We start from the raw sequence: 24,961 nt of genomic DNA on the forward strand, positions 1-24,961 counted from the left end.
ATGCAAAAAGGAAGCCATATGTGAACATGGTCCAGAAGCGCCGTCGTGTCCTGTGGGCCAAGGCTCATTTAAAATGGACTATTTCAAAGTGGAATAGTGTTTTATGGTCAGACAAGTCCAAATTTGACATTCTTGTTGGAAATCACGGACGCTAAAGAGGCTAAAGAGGAGGGACACCTTCCAGCATGTTATCAGCGTTCAGTTCAAAAGCCAGCATCTCTGATGGTATGGGGGTGCATAAGTGCATACGGTATGGGCAGCTTGCATTATTTTGGAAGGCTCTGTGAATGCTGAAAGGTATATAAAGGTTTTAGAGAAACATATGCTTCCCTCCAAACAACGTCTATTTCAGGGAATGCCTTGTTTATTTCAGCAGGACAATGCAAAACTACATACTGCAGCTATAACAACAGCATGGCTTCGTCGTAGAAGAGTCCGGGTGCTAACCTGGCCTGCCTGCAGTCCAGATCTTTCACCTATAGAGAACATTTGGCGCATCATTAAACGAAAAATACATCAAAGACGACCACGAACTCTTCAGCAGCTGGAAATCTATATAAGGCAAGAATGGGACCAAATTCCAACAGCAAAACTCCAGCAACTCATAGCCTCAATGCCCAGACGTCTTCAAACTGTTTTGAAAAGAAAAGGAGATGCTACACCATGGTAAACATGCCCCGTCACAACTATTTTGAGACCTGTAGCAGAAATCAAAATTGAAATGAGCTCATTTTGTGCATAAAATTGTAAACTTTCTCAGTTTAAACATTTGCTATGTTATCTATGTTCTTTTGTGAATAAAATATTGGCTCATGTGATTTGAAAGTCTTTTAGTTTTCATTTTATTAAAATTAAAAAAACGTCCCAACTTTTCCGGAATTCGGGTTGTACAAATAAAAGAAATAAGAATGAGAATCAAATATCTAATATCAACCGATACTGATCAATTAAAAACTCTCTAATAGACACCAATAATTTATCTGGTACGGATACTGTATATCAGTCAGTATCCAGAGATTTGTAGGGCTGAACAATATATTTAAATTTGTAATGTATATTAAAGCAACATCGATAAAAAAAAGTTTTTGTTGTTTTTATTTTATTTTTTGTTTATTTACAATTTTATTTACTTTTATTTATTTTGACTCATAACAGAAATATTGTTGTATTTTTAATATGGATTTTTCCTGGTGTGCTCCATGATGGTCATCAGGGCCCGCCAGGTCTCCTCAGCAGTGGGGACGATTTGATTGGCAGGCAGGAGGAAACCATACGTGCCAGTGTCTCTCAGCTCAAAGGTGTAGGAGTACTTGATGCCCTGATTGTAGGTCCAGTCAATAGTGCCTCCACTGGCTTGATCTGTGAACAGAGAGATTGTTAGCAGGGTGCAAAACTGATATGAACTGAAAATAATCTCATCAAACTTACAGATGGTATTAATGATGCTTCCAAATCTGTACTGAGTGTTATACAATGACTGCAGGGCAGAGACAGTCTTCTTGGCGAGCTTATTCTATGGGGACAATACAGAATTGATTTTAATGGCTGCTACATTTATCTAGAATATTATGTTTCCACATGCATACCAGTTCATCATTGTCCTTGGCAGGAGTGCGTGTGTATCCGTATGGATAAAGGAGCATCTGGGAATAGCTGTGGATGGACACAAATGCTTTGAGTTTGCCGTGAGATTTCACAAAGTCCACAATGGCCTTGACCTCGCTCTCAGAATTAGCTCTGGGTCCATGGTACGTCTCAGAGCAAGGTTTGCCACTGGAACCAGCACCTGAAGTTGGAAAACAGAGAAAAACAAGAAAGTATTACATACAACTGGAATCTTCAAAGCCTCTTACAGCAGGCCCATAACCACCATAGTCATTGATTAGAATGTAACAATAATCAGAAATGGCCAAATTGTCCAATATTTGACTAAATGTTTTTTAGGCTGGTCTGCCTCAGTCATATACAGTGGAAACCTGTTTCTACTACGGAACAAAAAAACAATAATCATTAAAAAAATTCAGACTTTGTTTCTCAAAATACAGAATTTACCACACAATTCTTGCAATGCAGATTTTTCTTTCTCAGAATTTTTAGTTTACGTTTCAAAATGTTTAATTTTCAGACTTTTTTCTCATACATGTTTTTTGTTTCCTCCGAAGAAACAAAACCAAGTGCAAATTCCAGCGTGGCACTTCATTTTTGAATGATTAAAGAGTGCAAGTTAAGAAGTAGCTAAAAAATGTGGGCTAATATATGTTTTACTATAGAACTGTTAAATGACTGAAGATTATATTCATTAATGGAATCAACTAGATTTTATAGTCAAATTTTGGCATTTTGAATCCAAATAGCCTGTAATTCATAATTGAATGCGAAGAGACAAGAAGGATTTTCCGTAATTAACTTTTATGTGTGCTTATTGTTGTTCTTTTTTTATTGCCCTAAATTCATTAAATTCTTTATTTATTTATTTCCATTAAATAAAAAAGACCATTACTGTTTATTTAAAATATGCAAAAGACTGCAATGACGAAAGCATCTCACCTCCAAAGCCAGCGTTCCAGTTCCTGTTGGGATCAACACCAACACACCTGGAGCCAGGGTTCGGCTTTCTGGTTTTACGCCACATGCGGTTCTTTACCAAACAGATTTGCAATTGAAAAGCAGTCCATTGGAATACATTGTCAAAATATTGTTGTTCTGAACTGAATGTGTATATGAAGTCTTCCAGGCATAAGGCTTTAAACTCACTCTGTTGTGGGTGTATGCAAAACCATCAGGGTTGGTGACAATCTCCAGGAAGATATCATAGTTGTTAAGGATGTCGATGAGGACTGGATCACGTTTGTAGTCTTTCACGATCTGCATACAACATATACATAATGCATTGGTATATGCTTTAGTATGTTTCTGTTCAAATCTTTTTTAAAACATGTTGAGTTGTTTGTGTTTGCTAATTTAGAGATGAATAGCTTTACCTTTTTGGCGAACCAGATTCCGCTGGCCTGGGTGACCCATTCTCTGGAGTGGATGCCAGTGTCAATCCAAATACCTGGACGGTTCGCTCCAGTGCTGAACTGAGTGAGAGGACGTGAGGACACAATGATAAATGCATAATTATTTAATAAAAACACTGAATATGAATCGAGATATATGGGCCTATACATATACAGTGGGATCCAAAAGACCACACTGAAAGATTCAAAAGCTAAATTACATTTTTTTTTCTGTTAAAAAACAAATAACGCAAAAATCACGTCATCAGAATTTAGAAAATTTAATTAAAAACTAAAACTGAGGAGTGACCTCATATTGTATCATACTGTTACTAACTTATTATTGATTAATGTTTTCTTGAAGAAAATGAATGTAAATTTTCCAATACAATTTTCACTCAAATTGTTAATACAATTGATAATATAAAATATTTCACAAAACTAGTAATGCGGAAAAAGTATAAAATTAGAAAAATGTTAAGTAAATGTTAATCTTAATAAAATTAGGCACATTCATCATTATTCATCATGACCTACCTTCAGGACGTTCAATGGGCGTTTCTCGTAGCTCCTACCAATCACAATTTTGCTGACCAGATTTCTGTTCTCTGCCACAAGCATGTCTATGAAAGAGTCAATCTGAGAGAAATATGGAGAAGATCAAATGACTGTGTATATTTTGTGTGTAAAATTGTTTAATAGATACAACATTGTAAAATTCTGAAAAACATATGAAACCTTTAAACATCCGAAAAGTCTAAATATTAGAAATGCAATACAGTCATATAATTTAAGTTGTGCAGAACTTACCTCATTTAGGTTATGGTAGGCGGTGTAGACAAAGTCATCAGTACTTTTTGGAGAGGAACGATTTTTCACCATCTCACGTTCCTCATCATTCAGCAAGTCCTTACAAAACAGGAAGAATGAAAACATTTTTAAAAAGTTACAACTTTACATTTTATGATTACCCTAATTATACTTTAAAGATGACCAAAGAGTCAGTATTGTGGTGTAGTCTAAGGATTCCCAAACTGGATTTTGCAAACCCGTGGGGTTAAAACAATCAAAGCAAAACACAAAAAGATGAAATATTTTATTTGTTGTGACCATTAACCAGCATCAGAGAACCCTGAACATGCGTTAGTCAATAATTTAAATATTACATTAAAATCTCAAGGGTTACTTCAAGGAAATATTTAAGATCAAAGGGGTCCAACTGACAAAAAGGATCCTAGTGTATCCAAAGAATGGGTGTCATATGATGATTTATTGTCTACAATGTAAGCATGCAATCAAAAAGTTAAAATGAATAATCCCACCTGGACATCCATGATCATGACATCATACTGGATCTGATTGTTTCCCAGGAATGCCCTGACGTCCTGGAGACTGTGAAATGGGACATGGACATCCACAGGCAAGGACTCATGAATGGGCTCCCTCCAGAAGTCCAACTGAACACAGAAGGAAACAAGAAAATCAGATGTTCACAATCACAACTTCCAATGTTTATTTAATAGGGCTGTCACTTTTTTATTCGATATTCGAATATGCATTCGAACATGACGTGAAATATCCGTAATCGAACTATAAATAAAATATCAAGAAAATATTTTTAAAATGCCATGTGTAGCGCATTTTTTTACAGTCTATGATTATACCGTTTGTTTTTTATTTTATTATTTGCCATCTTAAGGGGTCGTTCACATATCACGCCTAAAAACGCGTGGAAAACGCTAGGCGCGCCGCTTTCTCCTTCTTTCCAAAGCGCTAGGGCAGTTGCGCCCCTGAGGCGTCTGCCGTTGCTAAGCAACCATGACCTGCTCTCTCCAAGAAGACGCGGAAATTTCAGCAAAGGATAAACACCGCGCGCCTATATTGGAAATAACGAACTTGAGCACACAAAAGACGCGATATGTGAACGTGTGTTCTCCACCGCGGGGAACTTTGTAAATAAAAAGAGAGCCGCACTTAATCCAGATAAAGTTGATAGACTGGTGTTTCTTGCAAACAATATTAAGAAATGAATTAGGCTAGGCTATAGCCTATGCCTTACTCCTGCTGCTGTTTAAGTTGTCACGTTATTGTTTGTGCCTGTTCTGAATCGTTTTTTTTTTCTTTTTTCATTTAGCCTAATGTTGTGGGATATGCATGGTGGCACTTCATATAAGTTGATATTCTAAGTTGATAACCTGCTGTTTCAAACATTAATTAAAAAAATAATAATCCAGATAGTCCTATTTATGACCATGACTCACTGTTACAGTGAGCACAGAGGTGCTTTCAGAAGTCATAGATCCTCTTCTGACTATTATTAATTCCTCATTGTCATTAGGATATGTCCCCAAAACCTTCAAACTGGCTGTTATTAAGCCTCTCATCAAAAAACCACAACTTGACCCCAAAGAACTAGTTAATTATAGACCAATCTCAAATCTCCCTTTTCTGTCCAAGATACTAGAAAAGGTGGTATCCTCACAATTATATTCCTTCTTAGAGAAAAATGGTATATGTGAGGATTTCCAGTCAGGATTTAGACCGTATCATAGTACTGAGACTGCTCTCCTTAGAGTTACAAATGATCTGCTCTTATCATCTGATCGTGGGTGTATCTCTCTATTAGTTTTATTGGATCTTAGTGCTGCATTTGACACAATTGACCACAACATTCTTTTGCATAGACTTGAACACTTTGTTGGCATTAATGAAAGTGCATTAGCATGGTTTAAATCGTACTTATATGACCGCCATCAGTTCGTAGTAGTGAATGAAGATGTATCATATCGATCACAAGTGCAGTATGGAGTACCTCAAGGCTCAGTACTAGGGCCGCTACTCTTCACGCTTTATATGTTACCCTTGGGAGATGGTGTTAGCTTTCACTGTTATGCTGATGATACTCAGCTCTATATTTCTTCGCGGCCCGGTGAAACACACCGATTTGAAAAACTAATGGAATGCATAGTCGATATAAAAAACTGGATGACGAGTAATTTCTTACAGCTAAATTCTGAAAAAACAGAGGTGTTAATTATAGGACCTAAAAACTCTGCTTGTAATAACCTAGAACACTGTCTAAGACTTGATGGTTGCTCTGTCAATTCTTCGTCATCAGTTAGGAACCTAGGTGTGCTATTTGACCGCAATCTTTCCTTAGAAAGCCACGTTTCTAGCATTTGTAAAACTGCATTTTTCCATCTCAAAAAAATATCTAAATTATGGCCTATGCTCTCAATGTCATATGCAGAAATGTTAATCCATGCATTTATGACCTCAAGGTTAGATTATTGTAATGCTTTATTGGGTGGTTGTTCTGCACACTTAGTAAACAAACTACAGCTAGTCCAAAATGCAGCAGCAAGAGTTCTTACTAGAACCAGGAAGTATGACCATATAAGCCCGGTCCTGTCAACACTGCACTGCTGTGACGATTCGTGTACCAGAGAGACACTGGAGAGAGTAGATCCAATTGCTAGTATTTATTAAATCAAGGGTAATCCAAATCGTGGTCGAACAAGCCAAGGTCAAAGCCAAACAGACAGTCCAAAATAAACAAACAAATAAACAAAGGAGGAACAGGAAAGGGAACTCGGAAGACGAGAGGTTAGGGTGAATCTCGAAAGACGAGAAGATGAAGTGGAATCTCGGATGACGAGAAGGCTGATAACACGAAGGGTAAGGACTCCATACAGACAACAGGAAAAGACTGGTATTTATGGGGAGACTAATGACAAATAAAGTGACTGCACCTGGTGCAATTAACAGGAGTGCAATTACTGTGATGACAGGACAAGACTAGAGGAATACTAGTGCCTACGGTGAAGTGCATAAGGGGAAGTGAGCCCACTAGTGGACACCCAGGGAAACAGAGACTAGACAGAGTGACATTACCCCCTCCTCCACGGAGCAGCTGCCAGATGCTCCACCCGAACCCAAGGGAAGACCAAAAACACAAAGAGACCGGGAGGGAGGTGGAGCGGCGGAGGACCAGGGGGAGGGACGGAGGGCCAGGTAAAATGGGGAAAACAGAGACAAGAGGACCAGGTAGAGTGGGGAAACAGAGACAAGACGACCAGGTAAAATGGGGAACAAGGACAAGACGACCAGGTAAAATGGGAAAACAGAGACAAAAGGAGTGCAACACAAAACAAGGAGTCCAGGAGGGTGGTGGACTGGCGGAGGAACAGGGGGAGGGACGGAGGGCCAGGTCCATAGGAGGAAACATAAAGAAAGACACATACAGAAGAACATAAAAAAATCAACACAAAACACAAGTCCAAGAAGGATTTCACGTGACGCCCACCAGGGCGGAGCAGAAGACCACCATAACCGTGTGGTCGGGATGGACGCCCCCCAGGGTGGAGCAGAAGACCACCACGTCCGTGTGGTCGAACCAGATGCCCCCCAGGGCGAAGCAGAAAACCACCACATCCTTGTGGTCGAGGCAGAAGGACCCCAGGACGGAGCAGAAGACCACCACAACCGTGTGGTCAGGACGGACGCCCCCCAGTGCGGAGCAGAAGACCACCACAACCGTGTGGTCAGGGCGGAAGCCCCCAGGGCGGAACAGAAGACCACCACATCCGTGTAGTCGAACTAGACACCCCCCAGGGCGGAGCAGAAGACCACCACATCCTTGTGGTCGAGGTAGACGGACCCCAGGGCGGAGCAGAAGACCACCACAACCATGTGGTCGGGACGGAAGCCCCCAAAGGCAGAGCAGAAGACCACCACATCCTTGTGGTCGAGGCAGAAGGCCCCCAGGGCGGAGCAGAAGACCACCACATCCGTGCGGCCGGACCAACAGGAGGACAAGTCTGGTTGGGCAAGTCTGAAACATAGAACATGAACATGTTAAGGGTAGCCTCCGTGGCCACAACAGGAACAGTCGGGTGCTCAGAGAGTTCGACTGAGACATGACGAGTCTCTGGAAGTTCCGCAGAGGCGAGGAGAGATTCTGGTAGTTCAGCAGAGACTTGGAACGGTTCTGGTAGTTCATCAGAGACGTGGAGAGGCTCGGGTAGTTTCACAGAGAAGTGACGAGACTCTGGTAATCCCATGGTGTTTATACTGGATTCCAGAAGATCGGTGCTGACTTGACTCTGCTCATGAAGATTATTGGTGACTTGCATTTGTTCATGAAGATCATTGGTGACTTGTATTTGTTCATGAAGATCAATGGTGACTTGCCTTTGTTCATGAAGATCAGTGGTGACTTGCCTTTGTTCATGAAGATCACCAGTGACTTGACTCAGTCCTTGAAGATCACCAGTGACTTGACTCGGTCCTTGAAGATCACCAGTGACTTGACTCAGTCCTTGAAGATCACCAGTGATTTGACTCTGTCCTTGAAGATCAACGGTGACTAGCCTTGACTCTGGAAGGTCCACGGTAACTAGCCCTGACTCTGGAAGGTCAATGGTGACTAGTCCTGACTCTGGAAGGTCAACGGTGACTAGCCCTGATTCTGGAAGGTCAAAGGTGACTAAGTCTGACTCTGGAAGGTCAATGGTGACTAACCCTGACTCTGGAGGGTCCACGAGCTCCTGACACGACTCTGGAGGGTCCACGAGTCCCTGACTCGACTCTGGAAGGTCAACAGGAACTAACCCTGACTCTGAAAGGTCAACAGTGACTGACCCTGACTCTGGAAAGTCGATGGTGACTAGCCCTGACTCTGGAAGGTCGACGGTGACTAACCCTGACTATGGAGGGTCCACGAGCACCTGACTCGACTCTGGAAGGTCAACAGGAACTAGCCCTGACTCTGGAAGGTCAACGGTGACTAAACCTGACTCTAGAAGGTCGACGGTGACTAACCCTGACTCTGGAGGGTCCATGAGCATCTGATTCGACTCTGGAGGGTCCACGAGCACCTGACTCGACTCTGGAGGTCAACAGGAACCTGACTCGACTCTGGATGGTCCACTGGAACCTGACTCGACTCTGGAGGGTCAACGGGAATATGACTCAACTCTAGAGGCCCAACCGGAACCTGACTCAACTCTGGAGGGTCAACGGGAATATGACTTGACTCTGGAAGGTCAACCGGAACCTGACTCAACTCTGGAGGGTCAACGAGAACCTGACTCAACTCTGGAGGGTCAACGGGCATATGACTCGACTCTGGAAGGTCAACCGGAACCTGACTCAACTCAGGAAAGCCCACTGTAGCTGCCATCCTCTGCAGTGGCTCCGGGCTGGCGGCCATCTTGTGCAGTGGCGCTGGGTTGGTGGCCATCTTGTAGTGTGGCGCTGGCTCAGCAGACGTGATGTGAACAGTCTCTGGATCAGCAGACGTGATGTGAACACTCCTGGGAATCTCTAGGATCTTTGACAGCATGGAGAAAAAATCCAAAAACATATCAGCGGCCATCTTGGGCGTTGGCGCTGAGCTGGCGGCCATCTTGCACCGTGGAGCTGGGCTGGTGACCACTTTGTGTTGTGGCGCTGTGCTGGCGTCCATCTTGCCTCGTGGCGCTGGGCTGACGGCCTTCTTGTGCAGTGTCGCTGGACCTGCGGCCATCCTGGGCAGTGGTGCTGGGCCGGCGGCCATTCTGCGCAGTGGCTCTGGGCTGGCGGCCATCTTGTGCTGTGGCACTGGGCTGGCGTCCATCTTGCCTCGTGACGCTGAGCTGACGGCCATCTTATGCTGTGGTGTTGGGCTGGCTTCCATCTTGCCTCGTGGTGCTGGGTTGGCGGCCATCCTCTGCAATGGTGCTGGGCCGGCGGCCATTCTGCGCAGCGGCGCTGAGCTGGCGGCCATCTTGTGTAGTGGCACTGGACTGGCGGCCATCTTGTGCAGCAGCGCTGGCTCGGCAGACTTGGCCTCCTTTCCCCTCTTCGTCCACAATGGTGAGACGGCGGCTCCCATCTGAACTCAGGGTCGACGGGAGGACATATTGGAGTGTGATGCCGGACCTCCTCTCGACCACTGACTCCTGAGCGACCTCCCCTGGTCCCACGACCAGGCGAGTACCCTCGAAACCATTCCTCACCTGCTCGGTAACTGGGGATGAAATATGAATAGACATACCGCTGGGATCTTTTTTGGATGGAGTCCTTCTGTGACGGTTCGTGTACCAGAGAGACACAGGAGAGAGTAGATCCAATTGCTAGTATTTATTAAATCAAGGGTAATCCAAATCGTGGTCGAACAAGCCAAGGTCAAAGCCAAACAGACAGTCCAAAATAAACAAACAAATAAACAAAGGAGGAACAGGAAAGGGAACTCGGAAGATGAGAGGTTAGGGTGAATTTCGGAAGACGAGAAGATGAAGTGGAATCTCGGATGACGAGAAGGCTGATAACACGAAGGGTAAGGACTCCATACAGACAACAGGAAAAGACTGGTATTTATGGGGAGACTAATGACAAATAAAGTGACTGCACCTGGTGCAATTAACAGGAGTGCAATTACTGTGATGACAGGACAAGACTAGAGGAATACTAGTGCCTACGGTGAAGTGCCTAAGGGGAAGTGAGCCCACTAGTGGACACCCAGGGAAACAGAGACTAGACAGCGTGACAACTGGCTCCCTATCAAACATCGTATAGATTTTAAAATATCGTTTATTACTTATAAAGCCCTGAATGGTTTAGCACCTCAGTATTTGAATGAGCTCCTTTTACATTATAATCCTCTACGTCCGCTACGTTCTCAAAACTCAGGCAATTTGATAATACCTAGAATATCAAAATCAACTGCGGGCGGCAGATCCTTTTCCTATTTGGCGCCTAAACTCTGGAATAACCTACCTAACATTGTTCGGGAGGCAGACACACTCTTGCAGTTTAAATCTAGATTAAAGACCCATCTCTTTAACCTGGCTTACACATAACATACTAATATGCTTTTAATATCCAAATCCGTTAAAGGATTTTTAGGCTGTATTAATTAGGTAAACCGGAACCGGGAACACTTCCCATAACACCCTATGTATTTGCTACATCATTAGAAGAATGGCATCTACGCTAATATTTGTCAGTTTCTCTCTTATTCCAAGGTCACCGTAGCCACCAGATCCAGTCTGTTTCCAGATCAGAGGGTCACTGCAGTCAAAGACTGAAAGACAGCGGACACCAGGACAACTAGAGCCCCAGATACAGATCCCCTGTAAAGACCTTGTCCACCAGTACCACCAGACAAGACCACAGGAAACAGATGATTCTTCTGCACAATCTGACTTTGCTGCAGTCTGGAATTGAACTACTGGTTTCGTCTGGTCAGAGGAGAACTGGCCCCCCAACTGAGCCTGGTTTCTCCCAAGGTTTTTTTCTCCATTCTGTCACCGATGGAATTTCGGTTCCTTGCTGCTGTCGCCTCTGGCTTGCTTAGTTGGGGTCACTTCATCTACAGCGATATCGTTGACTTGATTGCAAATAAATGCACAGACACTATTTAACTGAACAGAGATGACATCACTGAATTCAATGATGAACTGCCTTTAACTATCATTTTGCATTATTGACACACTGTTTTCCTAATGAATGTTGTTCAGTTGCTTTGAGGCAATGTATTTATTTATTTTTTTTTAATGCGCGGGGGTGGGGGGATGGGGGGTTGCGGGCATGTAGATATTAGAATATATTCGAATACATTGCATGATATTCGATATCCGTTCGAATTTGATTTTTCTCAAAAGTGACAGCCCTATTATTTAATAAATGTGACCGTGGACCACAAAACCGTAATGGTCAAATGGAGATATATACATCATCTGAAAGATGAATAAATAAGCTTGTACTGTAGCTCTCTCATCTTGATGGGGGACTTACCTCGAGATGTTCTTGTTCAAAAAGCTCCTTCAGGAGAGAGATCTGCGCCTCATCTTTTGCGGTGATCCGAAGAACCTGGTTTCTGTAGAGACAGCACACATGCAGGAATGATTCTTGAGATATGTGGCTCCATTTTAATTTTCATTGCAAATTAACATATTTTGCCCATACAATGAAAGACACAGACAATTTCAAAAACAACAACTTTTGCATTCCGCAGAAGAATGGTTTGGAACAACATGAAGGTGAGAAAAGGATCATTTTTGGATAAAATAACCATTTTAGACTCAAGGGACTCGCCTCTCAAAAGTCTTTTTGGCAAAATTGGCCACAAACAGAGTAGTTAAAAATAGTATTCCCTTCATCATCTTGTGTAAAGTAAAGCTATCAGCATTAAATACCACACTTTATATTTTATCACTTTAGCTCTGACCATGATGATCCTTCTTCTAAACTCTCAGCACTGAAGAAACCACAGCTTCCTCCGTCAAACGCAACGCAAAATGATACACTGTTTTTGTGTTTTGGTGCATAACCATGCAGAAAACACATATATATTTTGGTCATTTAACCTAGGATACTGCAAACAAGATTTGTGAGCTCACCCCTCAAAGGTCTTTTTGGCAAACACGGCCACACACAAAGCAGTCAGCAACAGTAGCCCCTTCATCTCGCTTGAGTAAAACTTTCTAGCCAGAGTCGCTCTTTATATACTCTCCTGGTGGCTGTGACTTTGTATTTGAGGTAGTAACGGTTTGCAAGTCTCTTGCTGTTGTTCCCACAATATTATACAATACTAATGCTGGAGTTCGCCAAAAAGATCAATGCATCTGTTTTTTCCTTTGATATAATATAGCAACTTATGGTTTATTGACTAGATGTAATCAGTAGAGCCTCGGCTGGTTTGGCCTGAGATAGAAAGATTAAAACAATCCCAAATCAACAATGATGTCCAATTGAGAAGACCATGTTGGGGCAAATATGCTAAATTATTTTGTTAGGCCTTTTTATATAATAATAAATAAATATATGAAAAATTACATAGTTTTATAATGATGTATATTACGTTAGAATATATAACATATAATATAAAGTATAATTCTCTATAATAAATAATTACATATTTTATTATTTATATTATTTAAATGTATATATGTTTATAATAATACATTATTATTAGTATTATTAGTATTATTAGTATTATTGTTGCTATTATTAATTAGATGATAGACAGCAAAGACAGCATTGTGTACCATTTGAATTAATATTGTGTGGGAAATATGTTTATATTTAAATAAACAGATAGACAGTCAAGCAATGACATTCAGGCACAAACTTGTTATAATCAAGTCAATTTTATTGTCACATCACCACAGCACATGTACCTTGGTGAGTGAAATTCTTAATATCATACATTATTATACAGGTGAAGGCGACCAATGGTAATCATTCACTTTTGCAGTTTTCACATCTGTAAAACCTTATAATAAATCATAATCTGACTTTGGTTCTCACAACTTTATGTAACACTGCCATTGAGCCTGATGGATGAGCACAATGCATCTGTTGTTTCATCTTCTTTTTTAGGGATTATCATGCAATTTAGTCCATAGGCTTTTCATGAAAAAAAATATGATGTTGTTGCTTATAGTCGTTGAACTAAAGGCTGTTGCTTCAAATCTACACCTCCATTACCCTAACAATGTACTGAAAGAAACTTTTGTAATCTGGTAGATGAAACAGAGCTAAATAAAGGAATGGCTGTTTTATTGATTGAGTGAGTGAGAAATAATACGTACAAGATAAGATAAGAAACACACCCAGTTTTCTGATGATATTTAGACAACAGTGACATTTTAACTAGTGACAGCATAGTTAGTCATCATACCAATGAAGAAGTGGCCATAGTTAGTCATCATACCAATGAAGCTGTTTGTGCTTCATGTCCACACCAACTCAACAAAATGAGTGAAGCAAGCATTTCAAGCGAGCTTATGAAGAAAAATCTGCACAAATCTTTAATAAACCTCTAAAATAGAGATAGAAAAGCAGAATATAGGATGCCAGAATTTGAAGTCTTACATCACCACACCCTTTCCAAAACCAACACAAACACTGAATAAGCCACAGCTTCCTGTATGAGGCCAGCGCACCAGTTTCTGTCAGTGTACAACGGTTTCCTGCTCTGACCTGTTAGGATATGTATATATTTTTTTTTTATGTCGAACAAGAAAAAGCATGTTAAACAAATTAATATATACTTAATATTATCTTCATTATCTTTTTCATATTAGAGATCATTAATCAGTATTTTAATCCACGTTACAGTAACCAATATACCGTAACAGTATTCTGCTGTACTATGTTCGCGGGCGTTTCGCTTTGGAACAGAGACTCTGATTGGTAGTTCACATCTACATCTCTGCTCCTATTGGCTGACCAGCGCACATTGGCAATGAGCGGAAGTCTTTCAGCGTGAGCGAGTGTGAGCCAGAGGGACAGAAAGAGGACTGGCCCGTTCAACAGAAGTGGCCCCTCAGGAAAAGTTGCTCGTGGGAATAGAGTCAGCGCTGGTTATCACATCTAAACAAGCACGACAAGAATGGAGATCGAGAAAGAAGTTAAAAAGGTACGCTTACTGAACTGCTGCATGGTCCAGAAGTTTAGTTGCAGAAACATTAGGCAACGCCCTTAAAGGTAAAGCCACTGCCATTGTTGGACATGGCGAAACATTTGGCATCACAACTGTCACATTCGAGGCCGGTGATTAAAAAACTTGGTTACATTTAGTTAGAAATAGGAAGTGGTCATTGATAGGAAGTAAAACATAGAAGGAAGATCCTGGTTCTCCTATATTTGATAGAAACATGAATTGAATTCCATGGCTTAATAGAGCCTCTAGATGTTCTTTTTCCAAACTGTAGACAAGCTGGAAGTTGTTATGAATACTGTTTCATTCCATAGATTCATTCATTTGTCTTATACGGTTGTCACTGCAACCAGTGGTTTTCTTTCATCACTTATTGCAGCAATTCAAACACAAGCCAAGTTGTAATGGTACATTTTAAGTTTAGTGGTGGTAAAATATGTTTTGACATACAGTACATGTACGGGACAAAAAAGAAGTGGGTTTTTGCAAGAGTTGATGTGAATATGTGAAGTTCCTCTACTTGACAGCTTAAATTTTTAATTCAAACCGAAATTAAAAATTGATCATCATTTACATGTCACACCAAAGTCACAAATATATATTTTGAAGAAAGTTCTTTAAAGACAAAGGATGATGACTGAAGTTGCCAAGCCTCACAAAAAATGCAGACTTACCATAAAAGGAGTTAATATGGCTTGTGCACTTTGTGTGATGTATGGAATGAATTAAATTTAAACCTTTTTTACTTAAAATCTTGAAAACGAGATGTAACTGTACAGTGAATTCATAAACCATTCTGAATGATTCTTTCACAAATCTGACTCAATCTAGTTATACCAGTTAGCATCTCACTAGAGTTTTGATGAATTAATAACAAATTATTTCAGCCTATTTCTCATGCAAAGCTATTGTATGGCAGAAGATTTCACTTATATTGTACTATAATGTATTAGTATTATAGACTACATTAATGGTGCTTTTACAGTGCTTTTGTATCCTTTTTGAAGCTAGAAAGTTGTAACCATCATTCAGATTCATTGCATGGAAAAGAGCGGCCAACAAAAAATCTTCCCTTTAACAGAAATAAATATATTATATTGTATATGACATTTCCACACTTGCATATAATTGCAACAACAACAAAAAAGTGTAGTAATATTTGTGACCTGTGGCTGAGTGGTAGAGCAAAGGTCATGGGTTCAATTCCCAGGGAACACACATACTGATAAAAAAAATAAAAAATTAATGTATCGCCTGAATGCTCTGTAAGTCGCTTTGTACAAAGGCGTCTGATAAATATACTTCAAGAGTTTGTCAAGGGAATGATCAATAAATACTAAATTTGTAATGTCTGATCACATCTTTAAAATATGCAAAAATATTTTTTCATTCACTAAATATTTGTGAATGCTGCATAATTTTCACTTTGTATTGCACACTATGTTCTCAGGAGCTAGAGAAGGTACTTTATAGATATTACAGGTTTATGGACCGGAATGCCACAGTGGAACTCATCGTCTTGCCGTTAAACAGTAACTTTTCAGATCTGGATTTTTTTAAGCAGAAAAATGTTCTTCTTTAACACAGGAGATGTGCTACACACTCCAGGCATTCTCTGTCTTGATAAATACTTGACCTTATAAGGCATTCTTCCAGCTGAGGAGGTTTACTGTTGAGAACTGCCGAGACAGGATTGAATATTAGAATTTCTAGAGAAGGAGACTGATATCAGATGTTTCTTAAATATATATTGCACTTTAAATCTCTTGTAGAAATAGCAGGGTATTTTGAAAGCCATTCTTCTCCTTCCTTTAATTATGGAAATTATTGTCCTGCTTCAAAAAGACAATTTTGTAAAGGCTTGTAGTTTTTGTTTTAAACAGTACCTTCTATAAAGTTTTAAGAAGCGCTTGATCATGTAACAAAGGAGAATTCTTTAAAAAAGAAAAAAAAAGAAAAGAAAACTTTCTTATGACATCAGCCTCTTAATGAATCTTGTCTTGCTTGTCTTATGAAAAACAAACTCCAGAGAAATGCAACTTCACCAATGTTGGGTTTCACGAAGTTCGTGAACATGATTCATGATGGTGTCTTTGTTTTTTTATATATATATATATATATATATATCAATTATTAGAAACACAATGTATTTTTATTTTGTGAACTAAAAACGCAAATCCCTCGTGAGATCTAGTAGACAAATAAATAAATAATTCTAAAAAAGGAATAAAACATTTTGTATATATAGCTATGCTACATTCACAACCCTTCTGCCCAGTTTGGCAGAGTTTTTTTTTTTTTGTATATTTAAGCAGTTTATTTAGATTTAATATTTTATTTAAAATTCTATATTTTTTAAGTCTTATATGATCACTAAGACAGAACAAAAATACAGTAAAATAGTGATATTATTACAAATAATAATTAAAAAAAATATTTAAATGATGGCAAAGCTACATTTTCAGCATCATTAGTGTCATCTTCAGTGTCTCATGATTCTTCAGAAATTCTAATATGATGATTTTTGTTGTGATGCTTAGTAGTTAGTGGCATTTATTTGATAAACGCTGAATAAAATTATTACTTTAGAAAAAACATTGTACTATATATATATATATATATGGATGTTACATGTGACACTGAAGGCTGGAGTAATGATGCTGAAAATTCAGCTTTGCATCACAGTAATAAATTATTTTTTTTAAAGTATATTCAAATAGAAAACTATTATTTTAAGTTGTAATAATATTTCACAATATTACTGTTTTTTCTGTATTTTTGATCAAATAAATGCAGGCTTGATGAGCAGAAGAAACTTCTTTCAAAAACATTAAAAATAGTAATGTTTGCAAACTTTTGGTCTGTACTGTATATATATGGTTCAGCACCTCCTTTCCCTGGCTTTTTGTTTAAAAATAAAATAAAAAAATTGCTTAAAATATTATTGAAATTTGTGGAAAGGGCCAGATGGGTTACCATTTAATTAAAATGCAATCAATGCAAATGCTTTTTAAATTTCTGATTACTTGACCAACTCGTGTCTTTGATATGTGTTTGTGACATAGGAAGCAGTATTTGCTCATGTGCCCTATTCTTTTACCAGATAACCCTGGGCCATGAAATTGGAGCCGGAGCTGCCTGTCTGAAATGCAAGGACAAGTGTGAAGGCTTTGAGCTTCATTTCTGGCGGTTTGTGCTTGCTTCCTTCCTACATATGTGTTAACGTTCATGCATGTGGTTCTTTCATTACGAAAAAATGTCTAATCATGTTGCGCCATCATTGATTTGACTTCTCTGTTTTTATTCGTGTTGACAAGCTCACCAACATGCAATACCCTATATATCTAGCAAAAAGTTGTCTCGCCAAGAGAGCTCTGGCCTTTAGCTGCACTCTATGAGCTCTATCACTGCAGCCGTGGTGTGGGCCATTCCCAATCACTCTCATGGGGTTCCAGGAATTCTTTGAATGAAAAGATGTCAATGTGGATAGATACAGGTCACTGGATGTAGAGCCAGAGACTTCATCTTTGTGTTTGTTTCAGGAAAGGGCGACTAGCCATCCAGTGTCTGAACAGAATGAGTGAGATTAAAATGAGTGGGTTTTCTATGGAGACTTGTTTCCTTCATCGAATTAAAATGCATCTCACAATTTTGAGTTATAATTGTCACATATAACTCACAATTGTGAGGGGGAAAAAAGTCAGACTTGTAAGACAAACTCGTAGTTGTAAGGGGGAAAAAAGCAAGAATTATGAGATATAATGTTGCAGTTATCTTTATTTATTTATGTTTAATCTGTCGCATTAACAGAATTGTGTGGGGGGGGGGGGAGTTCATATTGCAAGATAAATTGAGCATTTTCTTTTCTTCCCTAATAATGTTTGTTAGTCAAGATTTCTTAAACCAAAACATCATAATTTAGTTTTCATTACCTTTTTCTCTTCTCTTACTGACCATGCATTCACAATGCAAGCAACAAAGTATTACTGAAGCATTCATTTTTCATTTCAAATTACCAACCGGGTTTACCTTTTATTTGTTTTGGGGGTTTTCATGACATGTCCCATATAAACCTTGAAGTCTTTTATCTTATCTCAAACTTTTTACAGCTCTCATTGAATGCAACCCAATGTGGATTTAGTTTTGGTTTTTAATTTGTATGTTCTAGAAATGCACATAAAGAATCATGGCGAAAGTATGTCAGTTTTTAGCCCACAGTTGTGCTTTTCCAAGTAATTGCAGAATGTCTATGCATGTCTTAACTTGACATGTGCACAGCAATCCAAACTAATGTTGTCAGACTCTAACCTTAACAAAACAGGCATAACTCATCCTACAGTCAAAATATGCTCCTCTCATTCACTGATGATCAATTGAGCTTTTAAAGTACAATTAATAAGTTAACACAACCAAACCAAGCAAAAAAAGCTTTTCATATGCTATAGTTCAAAAGTTTGGGATCGGTCTCTTATGCTGTGTTTATTTGATCAGAAAGACCGTATATATTTATTCATCAAAGTTATTAAATTAAAATGTGACACTGGTAGTGTATGGTTTAAAGTGTTTCATTTCCTTTGTCATCCCTTTTAACAGAAAGATTTGTCGAAACTGCAAGTGTGGTGTTGAAGACCATGACGTGCAGCTCGAGTCTGAGGAGAATAAGAAGGTGGGGAAGCTTTTTGAGGACACCAAGTACACAGGCCTCATTGCCAAGCTGAAGAGAGATGGCATCCCGTCTTATAAAGGCAACCAAGTCACCATCTGCATTCCGGAAGCCACCATCAGCACTGCTACTCCTGTTCCTGCTGCTTCCTTTATCCCCGGGTCCAGCCAGACCTCCACCCCCAGTGCTCATTCTGCTCATTCCCAGGCCGCTGGTGCCACTGCTGCCCCGGGGGCTGCAGTTCACTCCCCTTCTGCTGCGCCTGCAACAAGCCGTACTGCTGCCCCAGGATCAGGCCGTACAGCTGCATCAGCGCCAGGCCATAGTGTGGTTTCATCTGCAGCCATCCCAGCCAAAGTCCCTGTTGCTGCCACTACTGTTGTCCCAACCCCCACCCCAGTGCCTGCCAAAACAGATGTGGTGAAGTCTGTTACCTATGAATGGGCTCCACCTGGGGTCAACCAAAGCTTGGTATGTTCTATTATATATATATATATATTATTATTAATTTTTTTTTTTTTAAGTGTTTTTTTTTTTTCTCTGAATTTATGGTTTAGGGTGAAGTTTTTAAATGTACTGTACTATACTTGCATCCACTAGGGGTCACTATTCTCCACTTAATGTTTTCAGAGTAAAAAATGCACAAGTTTTTCCTGTGAACATTCTGTTACAAAAAATATTCATAAAATATTTACATTTTTAATTGTTTTACAATTTTAAATAGTTTCTGTAAAATATACTGTGCATATATATATATATATATATATATATATATATATATATATATATATATATATATATAAGAAATATTTCACCAAATATGAAAGTTTTGTCATTTATTTAATGTAATTTTCTCTCCATTTCAGTATGACTTTGTAATTTATATTTTACTGTTCAGTTTCACTCAAATATACATCACATTACAGAAGTTAAATTTCATATTTACCAGAAAAACGTGACTTCTATCCTCTCAGGCTCTGCGATACATGGAGCTTCTGCCTCCGGAGCGGCGGCCCATTGCTGGTACGGCAGGAGCAGATTACCGTAAGAAACAGATGGCTAAGCAGCTTCCTGACCATGACCAAGACCCTGAGCGCTGCCACGAACTCTCGCCCGGTGAGGTTAAGCAGATGCAGCAGTATGTCCGCAAGTACAAGGACGAGGCGCTGGGCATAGGTGACATCACCCTGCCAGAAGAGATGGGACAACAGGCAGGTATGGCTGGAGAAAGTGGTCCACGAGGCCTCGGGGCAGGAGGGAAGCCTGGTGCTGGAACAACAGGGACGCCAGGAGACAAAGGTGATGCTGTTGCTACAATGGGAAAAGTTGGCACCCCAGGGGCTGCTGGGATTTTACCTGCTGGACCTGTTGGTAACTTCGTAAGTATGCCATTCCTTCATACCTGTTTTGTTGAATGCCATTATATTTAAGGAATGTAGAAATGCTATTAAGTGATATAAATAGAATAAACAAAATAAAAATGTGGGCTGGTAAGTTGTGAATTGACAAGATTGTCATGGATGCATTTTACTACTACATACAAATAGCTTTTGTAACCTTTCAATTTCATTATCCCTTTATATCAAAATGACTCTCAATCTAATTTATAGACATTTAAATGTCACCATCTATTCATGAAAAATCTCCTTTGGAGCTGTTGAGCAGCAGTATTTATCTCCACCACATGTGCTCTACAGGAGCGTTCTCCAGCGCTTATCTCCGGATTCACTTGATTAACAGAAGAGCAGTTCAGATTCTGCCAAGCCTTTGTTAGTCAGGCAGCTGGAATGAACGTTATGTTCTTCCAGAGATCTTCATAAATTACCACACTTAGTCCCTTTGGTTATGTTCAAGCTCGGGTGGATTTTTCCAAAATCTATTGTAAGCATCTGAAACCTCATGATGGAAACACATGTATGCCATCAGCCTCATGTTTTTGCCTTTTTTAAAAGAGTTAGTTTACCCAAAAATGAACATTGCGTCATTGTTTACTCACCCTCATGTTGTTCCAAACCTGTCCAACCTTTTTCCCTGGAACACAAAAGGGAAACTGAAACAATCTTTTACCAGCTCTTTTTCTTAGAACAGCATGTCATTGCAATCACATTAGTCAAGCTCCGAAAAGCACCCTAAATGTAATCCATACAATTAATTTACTATAAAAATTCCAAGTCTTTTTAATTCAAAAAACAACTTTTGGATGATAAAAATGAAATTGTTGTTATTTAATGAAAATCTGGCCCTCTGCTGCAGCTTTCCAATCATATATACCAAAAACAAGTGATTGCATATGAAGTCATAAATACTAGAAATAGTATTATGTAAAATAATCTCATTGTGACATACTGTATGAAGTTTAAAATACGAGAAATCAGTTATATGTGAAATAGTCGCATTATAGCATGTAAAGACATAAATATGATGAAAATCGAATTGTATGAAAATGTAATAATTACGAGATATAAAGTCATAATGTGAGAAATAAAGATATAAAAATGAGATATAACATGATAAATTCGATTTGAGTTATAAAGTCATAGATGCCAGAAATAATGTCATAATTATGAGATATAATAACATTATAAATTACATTTATGCATTTACCAGACAAAAAGCGACTTACAGTGCATTCAGGCTAACATTTTTTACCTAACATGTGTTCTCTGGGAATCGAACCCACAACCTTGCGCTGCTAACGCAATGCTCTACCACTTGAGCCACAAGAACTATGTGAAAACTATGAGATATAGTTGTTTTGTAAGATATGAAATCAGAGTTAGAGGCAAGAAATAGTTACATTGTGTGATATAAAGACATTTTAATCTTGGGTGTATACCTTAAACTTTGCAGTTTTTTATTTTTATTTTTCTCCACTATTTCCTATTCCTGTTTGCTGAGTCTTACTCCACCTGGGCTGATGAATTATTGAAGTGAACCGTATCTGGTTCCGTATCAAAACTAACCTGCCCCCACAGTGTTTTTCCCCCATTTCATTTTTCATTGATGTTTCTGCCAAGCTGAACTCCTCACCACATCTCTGCCTACAGTCATGTCACCGCTGCCAGCTGCCCATGAAGCAGGGAGAGCCGGCGGTGTATGCCGAGCGGGCAGGCTACGATAAACTCTGGCACCCGGGGTGCTTTGTGTGCTATACCTGCACCGAGCTACTAGTGGACATGATCTATTTCTGGAAGAAGGGTCAGCTGTACTGCGGCCGCCATTATGGAGACAGTGAAAAGCCTCGATGTGCAGGTTGCGACGAGGTGAGTGGAAACAAATGAGTTCACATGGTTAATGTCATAAATTTGCTTAGTGCTCTAGAAATAGTGCAGGGACTAAATCATACCTTGTATCAAAAACCTAGAAACTTTGATTATTTCCAGGTTTAAATGAATTTGAATGTCATCTCAGATGTTCTCAGAGTTAAAATCTCAAGCAATCTTAGTAAAATAATGAATGCTTTTTTGTCGAATGTTGTTAAATTGCTTTTAACACACCATAAGATTTAAAGCACAATGCTGAGGGAGAAATGTGTGTGTGTGTGTGTGTGTGGTCTCCAGCTCATCTTCAGTAATGAGTACACTCAGGCTGAGGGCCACAATTGGCACCTGAAGCACTTCTGCTGTTTTGACTGCGACTGTGTGCTGGCTGGAGAGACGTACGTCATGGAGAATGAGAAGCCTGTTTGCAAACCCTGCTACATGAAGATCCACGCTGTGGTAAAGAGCAGAAACTCCTTACTTTCTCTTCCTCTCTCTGCTCTATTCAGTACAAAGATGACCATGACTGTGAGATTTATTTAGGCCAGGGCCTTTAACTTTAACTTTAGCATCTTATTTTTCATTTTGTGTTTAGTTTTGTTGTATTGTGAGAAATAATCTAGAAATTAAACCAATAATGTCATTAGAAAATTCAGTATGCAAAAGTTGCATTGTGATTCATAACTATGAGAATTAAAGTCAAAATTACACAAACATACACATGTATGTAAAAAGATATAAAGGAAAATTGTGAAAAATAAAGTTATATATATGAAATAATCATGGGATATGAAATCATAAAAATCAACAAGTCACATGCATTATGAGAAGGGGTCAGTATGCAAAAGTTGCATTGTGATATAAAATTCATAATTACGATAAAGTCAACATTATGAGATATAAAGTAATTATTGTGGGAAATACAGTTATAGATATCAGGAATAAAATTGTAATATTCAGATACAAGAGGTACAGTCATAGTTATGCAAAGTAGTCTTAAGATATAAAGTCATAAATACAAGAAATATACTGGCTTTTTTTCCTACTTTCAGGAGTATCTTTCTATATTTTAGATATTTATTTTAATATGCTTAATTGAAATTAATATAGAACTATTGTAACCATGTTTTTTTTATATGCATGCACATTTAGATTTTCATCCTGCTGTTTACTCACACATTTTGTTTGCAAATGTTGTACACTTCTTGTAATTCCCGGGCAAATTAAGGCATTTTAGGATTACTATTATCAGCACCTGCAACAAGAGTCCATACATTGCGACACATTTCATAACCATTTAATGGTGCCCGGGCACTTCAGACAACTGAAACATTTAGCAGCTAGTTTTACAACCCATCATGCTGTCCGAGTATCATTCATGTCACGCCTAAATGGAAGCGAATTCCTGCTAAGCCTGGGCTATTAAAACTAACCGGTTCAGCATGTGTTCGTCAGCAGGTGAAGGAGATTTAGAAAGTGCCGGTGACATGATAATCAGAGGACAGGGAGGGAAGAAGCGCTCTTAATGGAGTCACCACCAATCTCTCTCAACGCCTGCCTGTCCTCTTATGACTCATCTGTCAGACATTCAAATAGAGCAGAAACACTTTATATTGATATGATATTAAGAATAATTATTGACATACACTGGGTTTATTGTGCCTGTCACAAGTGTTATTTCAAACAAACAGATGTGTTCTACTAGTTCCTGGGAATTGATCTGTATTCCTCTGTGTTCACAGTGTTGTGTGGCCTGTCAGAACCCCATCGAGCCTGAAGCTCAGCGTGTGTCGTACGGAGAGCACCACTGGCACGCCGAACCCCAGTGCTTCCAGTGCTCCTGCTGCTCCAAGTGCCTTGTGGGCCAGCGTTTCATGGCCATGCAGGGCATGCTGGTGTGCTCCATGGAGTGCAAGAAGAAGATCATGGCCTCCTGAAGGAATATCTAGGATTTATTTTTTAGGAAAGTGCTTAGAGCACCGCAAGCCTATTTCTCCCTGTTGCATTATACAAATATATACTGCCATCAGTTTGAGTAAATAATTTTCATGTTATTCCAAGTCTTTGTTTTTGTATGAGTTGGGGGAAATAATAAGCAATACAGAGGAGCAGCAACTGGTGACCCAAATTAATCAGTGTTGTCAATGTGACTGTCTTTAATATTAATGATTTAGTATTAATAAACAGAAGCAATGATGGCTTTTTTTCTTCGGCTACTGAAAAATCGATATTACTCTCATATTTTGCATCTCTTTCTTATGTCTAAAATTGCACTTTAATTTTTTTCCCCCATAACTTTCACTTTGTAATCCAATAAATGTTTTGCAGTAATATGAATGGATATTTTCCCCCATGTTTCCACTTCAACTATGTATCCAAATATTCATTGTTATTGTGACGTACAAGTTCGGAATCTCAAGGGACAGGTGTTACGTTCGTGTTAATGTCTTGACTGTCCCACATAATTGAAAATTCCAATCCAGGCCAGCACTTTTAGAGAAAAGTCAGCTCTCCGTGTGTTGTCTTACACTTAGCTGTGGAAACTGGGCACAATTCAAGGAAGCCCGGTTCTATTGTCTCTAATGGTGGCGAATTCAAGACTGTGCTG

The 24,961-nt window shown here is 39.3% G+C and overlaps 2 protein-coding genes across 2 annotated transcripts; one reads left to right on the forward strand and one right to left on the reverse strand.

Annotated features, from left to right (window-relative positions):
- Positions 1-1,125: 1,125 nt before the first annotated feature.
- On the reverse strand, positions 1,126-12,508 carry LOC132133629 (carboxypeptidase A1-like). Its single transcript, XM_059546515.1, has 11 exons — positions 12,386-12,508; positions 11,781-11,862; positions 4,322-4,456; positions 3,810-3,908; positions 3,537-3,638; positions 2,982-3,080; positions 2,755-2,865; positions 2,548-2,638; positions 1,587-1,786; positions 1,429-1,513; positions 1,126-1,359 (listed from the first exon to the last, which is right to left on the reverse strand). Exons 1-11 carry the CDS (start codon positions 12,448-12,450, stop codon positions 1,172-1,174), a joined length of 1,257 nt encoding a protein of 418 aa, XP_059402498.1. The 5' UTR covers positions 12,451-12,508; the 3' UTR covers positions 1,126-1,171.
- Positions 12,509-14,223: 1,715 nt separating this feature from the next.
- On the forward strand, positions 14,224-24,690 carry LOC132133179 (testin-like). Its single transcript, XM_059545926.1, has 7 exons — positions 14,224-14,409; positions 17,534-17,619; positions 19,024-19,564; positions 20,068-20,472; positions 22,141-22,356; positions 22,654-22,812; positions 24,096-24,690. The coding sequence occupies exons 1-7, from the start codon at positions 14,383-14,385 to the stop codon at positions 24,288-24,290; spliced, it is 1,629 nt and encodes a 542-aa protein (XP_059401909.1). The 5' UTR covers positions 14,224-14,382; the 3' UTR covers positions 24,291-24,690.
- Positions 24,691-24,961: the final 271 nt, after the last annotated feature.

This window comes from Carassius carassius, chromosome 50, assembly GCF_963082965.1.
Source record: "Carassius carassius chromosome 50, fCarCar2.1, whole genome shotgun sequence".
NCBI lineage: Eukaryota > Metazoa > Chordata > Actinopteri > Cypriniformes > Cyprinidae > Carassius > Carassius carassius.